An 11153-nucleotide genomic window follows, 5' to 3' on the forward strand; every position below is an offset into this window, starting at 1 on the left:
TCACCAGCTCACACACTTCTTTATTGTATTGGTTCACACCTTGAGCACAACATATTCCCAAGTGTACAGAGTCTGAGTGAGTATACAGAGAAAAACATAGAAGTTACAACATGGACACAGGCCAGTTGACAGAACCAGTCCATATCAGCATTTACCCTCCACCAAAACCAGTAATTCTATTCACATTTAACCGTCCTGTTCCCATAACGCTTCAACCCCTTTTTCTTCCTCTCTCTCCAGTCGAACCTTGAATGTTGACGTAGTTTCTGCCTCAGCCACTAACACTGCAAGTGAATTCCACAGCCTCATGACTCTCTGTGTAAAGAGGTTTCTCCTGCTCCCTGTTCTAAATCTATTACATTAATCTTTGATCTATTGACCCTTGTTCTTGAACCCTCAACCACTGCAAACAGTCTGCTTCTACCGACCCTGTCCCAGCCTTTCATCATTTTAAGCATTTCTATCATGGGACTATGAAATAGTGGCAATAACAGAGACCTGGGTGAAAGAAGGGGAGGATTTCCTGAAATATGTACAAGGGAACTTTCTAGATCAATGTATTTCCAGCCCAACGAGGAAGGAAGCAGTGCTGGATCCAGTTCTGGGGAATGAAGTGGGGCAAGTGAAGCATGTTTCAGTGGGGTGGGGGCGGCATTTGGGGAATATTGATCATAATTTGAACAAGTTGAGAATAGTTATGGAAAAGAACAACAAACAATCAAGCCTAAAAATACTTAACTGGAGGAGGGCTAATTTTAGTGAGTTTAAAAGGGATCTGGCCCAGGTGGATTGGAATCAAACATTGGTAGGCAAAACAGTAATTGACCAATGGGAGGCCTTCAAAGAGGAGATGGTTCAGGTACAGAGTAGGCACATTGCCACAAGGGGGAAAGGAAGGGCATCCAAAGCTAGAGCTTAAAATGAAATAGAAAAAGAAGGCTTATGGCAATTGTAAGGTTCTTATATATTAATGACCTAGACCTGGGTAGACAGGGTATAATTTCAATGTTTCCAGATGGCACAAAACTTGGAAATGTGGAAAACAATGAGAAGGATAGAAACAGACTTCAGGAGGACATAGACAGACTGGTGAACAAGGACAGATGAAGATTAACTCAGAGAAGAGTGAAGTGATAGATTTTGTTGGGAAGAATAAGGAGAGGCAATACAAACTAAATGCTACAATTATAAAGGGGCTGCAGCAACACAAAGACCTGGGGGTGTGTGTAAATAAATCATTGAAGGTGGCAGGACAAGTTGAGAAGGCTGTTGTAAAAGCATACGGGATCCTTGGTTTTATTAATTCAGGCATAGAGTACAGAAGCAAGGAGGTTGTGCTAAACCTTTACAAAACACTGGTTAGGCCTCAGCTGGAGCACTGTGTTCAATTCTGGGCACCACACTTTAGGAAGGATGTCAAGACCTTACAGAGGGTGCAGAAGAGATTTACTAGAATGGTACCAGGGATGAAGGACTTCAGTTATGTGGAGAGACTGGAGAAGCTGGTGTTGTTCTCCTTAGAGCAGAGAAGGTTAAGAGGAGATTTGATAGAGGTGTTCAAAATCATGAACGGTTTTCATAGAGTAAATAAGGAGAAACTGTTTCCAGTGGCAGAAGGGTCGGTAACCAGAGGACACAGATTTAAGGTGATTGGCTAAAGAACCAGAGGTGACATGAGGGGGAAAATATTATGCATCAAGTTATCGTATTCTGGAAAGCACTGTCTGAAAGGGTGGTGGAATCAGATTCAACAGTAACTTTTAAAAGGGAATTGTATAAATACTTTAATGGAAATACATTAAAGGGCGATGGGGAAAGAGCGGGGCAGTGGGACTAATTGGATAACTCTACCAAAGAGCCGGCACAGGCACGATGGGTTGACTGACCTCCTCTGTCTATGATTCTGTGTGTCTCACTGTTTGAGGAACAGAAACACTGATTCCTTACACCAAAGCCCAAGTTGGTCTGCCTAATTACCCTCCGTCTCCTCACTAGCACGTGGCACGGGTAGTATTTCAGGAAATACCACACTTGAAATTCCTCCATTAACTTTCTTCTACCTGACCATGATTTCTGGCCCCCTTCATGACAGAGGCCCCCCTCCTCCTCTAGGTACTGGGGTCTCCTCTACTACTCTGACCCCCAGTATGGTCTTCTCTAATGCCTCACTTAAAACTCTCCTGTATCTCGGGCTGGGAGACAAAATCTCACATTTCCACAATGTACAAAGTAATCCTTTCCTGTGCAACTTCAAAGTTTTAATATTGAGTTAAAAATAACATTTTGTCCTAGGTTAATGTACTTAGCAGACCCTACCCCCTCTACACCGAATTCCCACTCCCACCAAATTCCCATTGTCCAAGTCTTCACTCTGTCCCCAGCTCACTCCATTACCAGCTCACTCTGCTGTGCGCTCAGCTCCTTATTACTCTACATTGTAAGTTCATGTTCCTTGCTCTCTAAGGCCATAAGTCTTACTGTAAGGTTACTGATTAACACACAGTTTTCACATCTCTTCCTCCCTCTACTGTATCTGGGCTCCCTCATTTGTGACCATCCCACAACAAACACATCTCATGGTGTGCATCTTCTTCAACCTTCTCTCGACAGTTTCCCTTTCTTATATTTCTCCCATTGCCCCCTTTCCTACATTACAACAGCGACTACACTTCAGAACTGCTTCAATGGCTGTAAAGCGCTTTGGGACATCCTGAGGTCGTGAAAGGCGCTATATAAATGCAAGTCTTTATTTTTATTTTGTTTAACTGATTTTAAAACCCTTTGTTCCTTTTCAATTTTACTTCTTATCTCGTGTCCCCTTTTACTTTTTCCTTCCCTCGGGTATTATTTAATTTGCCCTGTCTCGGATGGTCCTCTTTGTCATGTACTTCCCACTGGTGTTCTATCTCACCCTAGTTCCTCTCTCCTGCCCCTCTTTACCTTTTCTTCCCATCTTGAGTCTGTGGTTCCCTTGGTGTATTTCTGCCCATGTTTAAATTCTCTCTGTCTCTGGGCCCCGATGATTCTCGATGTTTTAGTTTTTTAAATTTAATTTTACAGGAGTCTCTGGAGCAGTTGCCACGAGTTTGTTCCACTGCACCGATTAAACAAACAAATATCACCAACAAGACATTGTCACTCGGTTGTAGCCGCCCTGACCTCAGGTGACATTGGGACCATCCGCACCACCTGTGACTGAGACCGACACCCATCAGTTTGCAGCTGGCAGGAGGCAGGTAGGCGGTGTGAAATTATGGGATGGAGCTGTTAGTGACCTTTCACCCCAGAGATTGTCAGCGGGGCGGAGTTTTTCCCACCCTCACTCAGTCCCGGCCCGAAGAAGGGAAAGAGTCTCTCAGTGAAAGTGTGGGTGAAGGTATGGAGATGGGACATGTTGTCCGCATTGTAAAATGACACCTGTCCACCCTCATAGTCCAGGAACACCCCGATCTTCCGGGGATCCCCACTCGAGGCGAGGGGGGTATCAGAGGAGGAGGTGCCAGCAACATAGCCACTTCCGGGCAGCAGCCCCACAGTCCAGTATCCGGTCTCAGGTGTCGGTGTGATTCCCCCTTTCCTGTTGATAGACTCTCGGGCCACTCCCACATCCCAACATGTCTTGTTCCCCACCTCCACCTCCCAGTAGTGTCGCCCTGATGTGAATCCCTCCGATCCCAGGACACAGACACAGGTATGAAACCTCTCTGGGGTGTCAGGGAGCTCCTGCCGTTTGTCTCCGAGTCTCACACTGGTCCGGTCCTCAGACACGATGAGCCGGGGATGGGCTGTGTTCAGATCCAGAGTCAGAGAGGCTGGAGCTGGGGGAAAGTTACAATAACACACTGAGCGGTTTAGTTTGTTGCTGTGATTTATTCAAACATTTTCCCTTTTTAAAAGTGGCCATTCGGGGGATTCCCGGGAAATGCGGTGTTTTTAAAAGGGTTCCAGGTTCTGTTATTGGAATCTGCTCTGACCCGGGGGTTTACGCTCCTGGGGCCGCTCTGACCTCTGCTGCCCACTGCGATCAGACCAGGAACTCTGCGGCCCCCCCCCCGGTCCCCTGCTGTTCTCAGCGGCTGCAGAGTGACCCAGGGACCTTCAGAAACACACAAGGAATCGGCGCCAGAGGCTACGGCGGGGCTTCCAAACGGAAGAGGGGGAAAGGTACAGACACGGAAGGAAAGAGAAGAAAGGGTATAGGGCAAAAGAAGCAAAGAATGGGAACTGCTGCAGAGGAGAAGAGAGAACCCAGAGGAGGAGGGAAACTAACTTTATAAAAAACCGACATCATGATATCCATAAATCTCAATAGACTCCAACACACAATCAGACAAAACGAAACTGATTGACATAACAGGACAGGTGGAAGCGGCATTTCTACAGGAGACCCTCCTCATCGCCCTCAGGACACACCAGGTTTATGAGTGAGTGGGTGGGACAAATGCTGGCCGCCTTCTCCTCAGCCAAGAGCAGAGATCAAAGTAGTGCCCTGGGCCTAGAGGATGTATGGCGGGCCCACACCCCAAAGAGAAGGAATTCACCTTCTACTTGAACCGACACAAGACACACTCCAGGATCGGCTACGCCTCCCTGAATCATTCCGTCTATCCCGCCTAACCTGTTGTGATAGGAGGTAAACAGGACTTGCACCAATTAAACTCCACTTAGTTCTTGAAGCCTCACACCTTCCCTCCTACATGACTCAGAGTTCCTGCCTCCCTCTAGGCGAAGCTCATCTCCTCAAATATACCCTAAGGTGGAAGATGCTTGACTGATCTATTGCAAACGGTCACTCTGGGCCGTAATCTCAGACACTGAGCTCCAATCTGGCAAAACCACACCAACTGACGCCCACCCTACCAAGTTTTACAAGGCCACAATCCCGGAGCTTTCTCCCCTCCGACTGAACCTCCTGCACCCTGTACTGAAGACACTGAGCCAGATACTCTGAAAATCATCACAATCATGTCAATACATAAGAAAAGTAAGGTTATCCCCACATGGTCATCATACACACTCCTTAATGCTGACTTTAAAATATTGGCCAAGGTCCTGACCTCCAGACCAGACACGGACATCAGTGATCATTTAATATGGGGTCTGGGAACCGGTTTAAGCTCCTCTCATCTGGATTGATAAATCAGGAAAAGGAATATAAGAGTTTTACCGGGGTTAATGGCGTCTATCATTTCTCTCCACGCTGTGTACTGTAAAGGGCCGCTGAACTTTCCGATTGACAGCTTGTCATCTGCTAATGATGGTTCATAATAGTCCTCACCAGTCCTGTAAATATTAAACAGTTGATGTTATAAATTGATCATAAACCCTTTGCTGAGTTATTTTACTAAATTGTGCAGAGTTTCAGTAAACAGTGTGTCCTACCTCCTCTCCTGACATGTTTCCTCCTGAAACCAATAAAACACAAATCTGAGTTGACGGAGACTGGCCGTCTATATCCGGACAGCAGAAATTACACCCACATTGTGACAAGATGCTGATAATTCCGAATTATCACTGCGGGGACCACACAGATAGAAAGAGGATATATTTGAAAACCAGGCAGCAGAAATTTCACTAAAAATTATTAAAAGCCTCTGATAGAAAGAGGATGCAGTTGGAAAATCTGATTTGTGTGGTCAGGTTCTGGAACTGAACACCAGTCTCACTCAGAGACACAGTGACTCTCACACCCACCGCACCAGACACATCCACACACTCACACAATGTAACTGGAACTGGATTGTAATGTGAGCTCCAGGAGAATATTCACCTCTTGGGGACACAGAAATAATTACAACCTAAGTATTAAGATCACGGCAACACGTTCCCGGATCCTGCAGACAGAGTGGGAGCCGGTTAGTTTAGTTTTTTAACTATAAGTAAAATAAGGCTAGTCTAAGCTATGGCAGGGCAGTTTGTGTGTCTGCACTGCAGTATGTGGATGGCGAGACTGTCCCGAGCAAACACTTCTGCAGATGTCTCCATCTCGAATCTCTCCGGCTCAGAGTCATTGAGCTGGAGTGCGAGTTGGAGACACTCTGACACATAAGGGAGTAGGAGATATTTCTGGACACTTTTATCCAGAATACAGTCACACCCCAGAGGAAAGCACCGGTTCAGGAATGGGCGGGGGGGGGGGTGGGGGGTGTGACTGTTAGGGAGCCGGGTAGCGGGGATTACGAGAGGTTGAGAAGGAGGTCCCGCAGACACTGGTCCTGTCCAACAGGTACGATGTACTCACTGCCTGTGATGATAAGGAGAAAGACTGCAGGCAGGACAGCCACAATGCAGACCAAGACACTGTGGCTCAGAAGGCTGTCCAGGGGGAGAAGAGCAGAATAGAAATGTGGTAGTAATAGTGGACTCTATAATTAGGGGGATAGATAGCGTCCTCTGCAGCCAAGAACGAGAATCCTGAAGGGTGTTTTGACTACCCGGTACCAGCGTAAGGGATATCTCATGGCGGCTGGAGGGGAACTTGTAAAGGGAGGGGATAAATCCCGTTGTCGTGGTCCATGTTGGAACAAACGATATAGGTACGAACAGAGAGGAGGTCCTGCTGAAAGAGTTTCAGGAGTTAGGCTCCAAATTAGAAAGCAGGACCTCGAGGGTAGTAATCTGGATTATTGCCCGAGCTACGTGCAAATTGGCACAGAAGCAGACAGATCAGGAGAATTAACACGTGGCTCAAGGGCTGGTGTGGGAAAGGTGGGTTCCTTTTCATGGGACACTGGCACCAGTTCTGGGACAGGGAGGAGCTGTACCGATGGGACGGGCTCCACCTGAACCGGGATGGGACCTGTGTCCTAGCGGAAAGGGTAAATAGGGAGGTGGCAAAGGCTGTAAACTAGTAAGAAGGTGGGCGGGAACTACAAGAAACGTAAGCAGCTTAAAAATAAACAAAACAGGAAAAGTGAGCACAGGAAAGAATAAAGTAATGGAGGACATTGATGGCAATGGAGCAAACAGTTATAGAACAGGATGGTTAAACATAAAGTGAGAGGAAATCCTATTAAAAATGAGTTAAACTGTTTGTACAGCAATGCACACAGTGTCCGTAATAAAGCAGGGGAATTGGAGGCAATCATGTGTTGGGATGAACCAGGCATAGTAGGGATTACTGAGACAAGGCTACAGAAACATCAGGACTGGGAATTAAACATTGCAGGATATAACATATTTAGAAAAGATAGAGAGGGAAAAAGGGGAGGTGGAGTAGCTGTACTTGTTAGAAATGGCAGTAGAAATAATTGACGCAGATATCAGCAAGACAAAAATAGAATCCATATGGATAGAGATAAAAGATAATAAAGGATCAATCACACTAATAGGCGTAGTCTACAGACCACTTAATAGTGGAAGGGAGGTGGAGGAAGAAATATACATATAAATTAGAGAAATTAGTAAAAAACATAAAATAATAATCATGGGGGATTTCAACTACCCCGATATTAATTGGACAGAAGAGGTAGGTAAAGGGGATAAGGGAATGGAGTTCCTACAATGTGTACAGGACTCCTTTCTATCCCAATATGTAAAAAGCCCAACAAGGGAGGATTCAATATTGGATTTAGTAATGGGGAATGAGCCAGAGCAGATAAGAGAAATAAAAGTTTGTTAACATATAGGCAATAGTGACCATAATACAATACGCATTAAGATGATAATAGAGAAGGACATTGGTATGACAAAAACCAGGTTAATAGATTGGAGAAAAGCTGATTTTGAGGGGCTGAGAATAGAACTTTGGAAGATAAAATGGGCAACAATATTGACAAATAACGATGTAGAATGACAATGGGAAACATTTAAAACGGTGTTCAACAGAGAGTGGGAAAAATATATTCCGTTAAAAGGAAAGAACAACCTAAACACTAATGAGACTCCTTGGCTGAATAAAGACATAAGGGAACAATTGGAGTAAGGAAAGAGCCATACATTAAGTACATAGGCAGCAGAGGAGTGCATGATAAGAGAGAATACAAAGGGATTAGAAGAGAAGTCAAAAAAACAATTCGAAAGGCAAAGAGGAACTATGAAATTAATTTATCAAGGAACATAAAACAAAATAGTAAAATATTTTACAGGCACATCAATAAAAAAAAGGAAGTTTGGGATGGGAATAGGGCCATTAAGGGATAAACAGGATAATACCACAGGTAACGATAGGGAAATCGCAGAAGTATTAAATCATTATTTTGCTTCAGTATTTACCATGGAGATAGAACAGGTGAACTTAACATTGGATGATGAGAAACGAGATAAGTGCACTTAAAATTAAAAAAGGGGATATATTAAATAAACTAATCAAACTCAAAGAGGATAAAACCCCTGGTCCGGATGGATTGCATCCACGCATTTTAAAAGAATCTAGGGAAGAGATAGCATAGGCATTACTACACATATTTAATAATTCGTTTGAAAAAGGTGTAGTGCCAGAGGACTGGCAGATAGCTAACGTAATACCTATATTTAAGAAGGGGGATAGAACATGTCCAGGGAATTATAGACCAGTCGGTGGTAGGAAAAGTAATGGAATCCCTACTAAAAGAGAGAACAGAAGAACCTCTAGAAACGAAAAGTAGAATAATGAATAGTCAGCATGGATTTCAAAAGGGAAAGTCTTGTTTGACCAACCTTATTGAATTTTTTGAAGAGGTAACAGAGAGAGTAGACAAGGGTAATGCAGTAGATGTAATTTATCTAGATTTTCAAAAGGTCTTCGACAAGGTGCCACATAATAGACTGATGAGTAAGGTCAGAGAATGCGGAGCTAGGGGACAAGTAGCAGAATGGATTGCTAGCTGGCTTCAAGACAGAAAGCAGAGAGTGGGAGTAAAGGGTAGCTATTCACAGTGGCAGAAGGTGGGTAGTGGTGTTCCACAAGGATCAGTGCTGGGACCACTGCTGCTCAATAGTTACATTAACGATTTAGACTTTGGAATCAAAAACAAAATTTCTAAATCTGCGGATGATACTAAATTGTCAATACTGAGGAGGACTGCAACAAATTACAGGAGGACATTAATAAACTTGCAGAATGGGCAAATAATTGGCAAATGAAGTTCAACACAGATAAATGTGAGGTATTACATTTTGGTAGGAAGAATAGGGAGGTCACTTATCACTTGGAGGGTGCGAGTCTAGGTGGGGTAGAGGAACAAAGGGATCTCGGAGTACAAATACACAGATCACTAAAAGTAGCGACACAGGTTAGCAAGGCCATTAAAAAATCAAACCAAGCACTAGGGTTTATTTCTAGAGGGATAGAATTGAAAAGTAGGGAAGTTATGTTAAACTTGTATCAAACCTTGGTTAGACCACACTTGGAGTACTGCGTACAGTTCTGGTCGCCATATTATAAAAATGATATAGAGGCACTGGAGAGGGTGCAGAGAAGACTTACAGGGATGACCAGAAAGGCGAGGGTATAAATATCAGGAAAGGATGAACAGGCTGGGTCTCTTTTCTCTTGAAAAAAGAAGGCTGAGGGGTGACCTCATAGAGATCTTTAAAATTCTGAAAGGTTTTGATAAAGTGGATACAGAGAGAATGTTTCCACTTGTGGGGAAGAGCATAACTAGAGCCCATCAATATAAGATAGTCACCGAGAAATCCAATAGGGAATTCAGAAGAAACCTCTTTACCCAGAGAGTGGTGAGAATGTGGAACTCACTACCACAGGGAGTGGTTGAAGTGAATAGTACAGATGCATTTAAGGGGAGGCTGGACAAACATATATGAGGGAGAATAGAGGGTTATGCTGATAGATTTAGATGAGGAAAGACAGGAGGAGGATCGAGTGAAACATAAACCCCAGCATGGACGGGTTGACCGAATGGCCTGTTTCGGTGCCTATATCCTATGTAATCCTTTGTAAAATTTATTCTCTGAGTATTGCAGCGAACTTGCTCAGGAAGCCCCTGAACCGAAGTGTTCGGGAGCTCAGTAACAAAGAAACTATGTAAAAACAGCGGACCCGCCCCGGAATAGACAAAACAGTCAGTTTAAATCAGTTTTGAATTTTTCAGCAAATGCTGCATTTATTTCAACATTGTCATCGCTTATTCTGCAACTAACCCGCAATATAATCCTCACCTTCAGAAATGTCAGCGCGTCTTGTTGCTCCATCTGTTTCTGCAACTTTGAAAGCTTCTCCTGAATAGAATTTAAATTCTCTTGAATTTCTCGAAGGTTTTTCTCCATTGTTTCCACAATCCTCTGCTCTTCTCCCCTGAGATCTCGGATTAACCGCTGTTCTTTCTCAGTCAGAATCTGGTGCATTTGAGTGAACTCGGATGTGATGTGGGTTTGCAGACTGTTCGACTGCTCCTACCAAATGAAATGTGAAAAGTAATCATGTACCGTGATAGGGGGAACAAAATTAACCGAGATCCCAGAAAATCAGCACGGGGAGACCTCACCCTAACTTCGGAAATCCGCCGTTTCTGGTTCCGTTCCGTTTTCAGAACCGCCGATTTCTTCTCGGTGAGAGATTCTAAAGAGGATTTCAACTGATCCTGGGATTGGGAGAGAAAATCACAGAATGAAAGGGCTGGACTGTGGAAATGTGATAAAATAACCAGGTGATAAAATCTGTTCCATTTTACCTTGTAGATTTCAGCAGCTTCTTTAATCGGCATGAAGTTGTGGGATTTATGTTCCCGCGCATCTCTACAAATGTAACAGATCAGTTTCTTGTCAGTTTCACAAAACAGCTTCAGTTCTTCCTGATGTTCCTCACAGTGAAGTTTATTTTCCTTCTCTTTCGGATCCAGGTTTAATTTTCGAGCTTTCTCCGCCAGTCTGGCTAAGGCCCGACTGGTCCTGAGGTTTCTTTCCGGAAACTCCTCTCTACATTCCGGGCAGGAGTTTCTCTCCTTTTCCCAACACCGTGTGATACAGGAGCGGCAGAAGTTGTGCCCACACTCCAGTGAAACCGGATCGGTGAAGAATTCAAGACAAATGGGACAATTTACCTCCTCGGTCCAACTCTCGGGCTGCTGCCTGGAAGCCATGTTCACGCTCAGCACTTCCTGATTCAACCCGCTTTCAGGTTCGATGTTCCCGAGCTCCCGAACACCTTCGGCTCAGCGATTTCCCGAGCAAGTTCGCTGCAATACTCGGAGAATTAAATTCCTCCTTTAAACTCC

At 44.4% G+C, this 11153-nt stretch overlaps 1 protein-coding gene across 1 annotated transcript; it reads right to left on the reverse strand.

The window, feature by feature from the left end:
• LOC147095891 (zinc-binding protein A33-like) lies at positions 1–11117 on the reverse strand. Its single transcript, XM_085974886.1, has 6 exons — positions 10611–11117; positions 10425–10520; positions 10099–10332; positions 5383–5405; positions 5168–5283; positions 1–3818 (listed from the first exon to the last, which is right to left on the reverse strand). Exons 1-6 carry the CDS (start codon positions 11016–11018, stop codon positions 3268–3270), a joined length of 1428 nt encoding a protein of 475 aa, XP_085831012.1. The 5' UTR covers positions 11019–11117; the 3' UTR covers positions 1–3267.
• Positions 11118–11153: the final 36 nt, after the last annotated feature.

The sequence above is a fragment of the Somniosus microcephalus genome, unplaced genomic scaffold (genome assembly GCF_052327205.1).
Source record: "Somniosus microcephalus isolate GS21.2 unplaced genomic scaffold, FLI_Smic_1.0 unresolved_chr1, whole genome shotgun sequence".
Lineage (NCBI taxonomy): Eukaryota > Metazoa > Chordata > Chondrichthyes > Squaliformes > Somniosidae > Somniosus > Somniosus microcephalus.

Bases quoted from the DNA above. Each gene is read 5' to 3' on its own strand.
- LOC147095891 (XM_085974886.1), bottom strand. From the start codon at position 11,018: ATGGCTTCCAGGCAGCAGCCCGAGAGTTGGACCGAGGAGGTAAATTGT. The intron at 10,521-10,610 runs GTAAAATGGAAC...TCCCAATCCCAG, and splicing joins AAGCTGCTGAAATCTACAAG to GATCAGTTGAAATCCTCTTT. The intron at 3,819-5,167 runs GTAAAACTCTTA...ACTTTCCCCCAG, and splicing joins GATAGACGCCATTAACCCCG to CTCCAGCCTCTCTGACTCTG.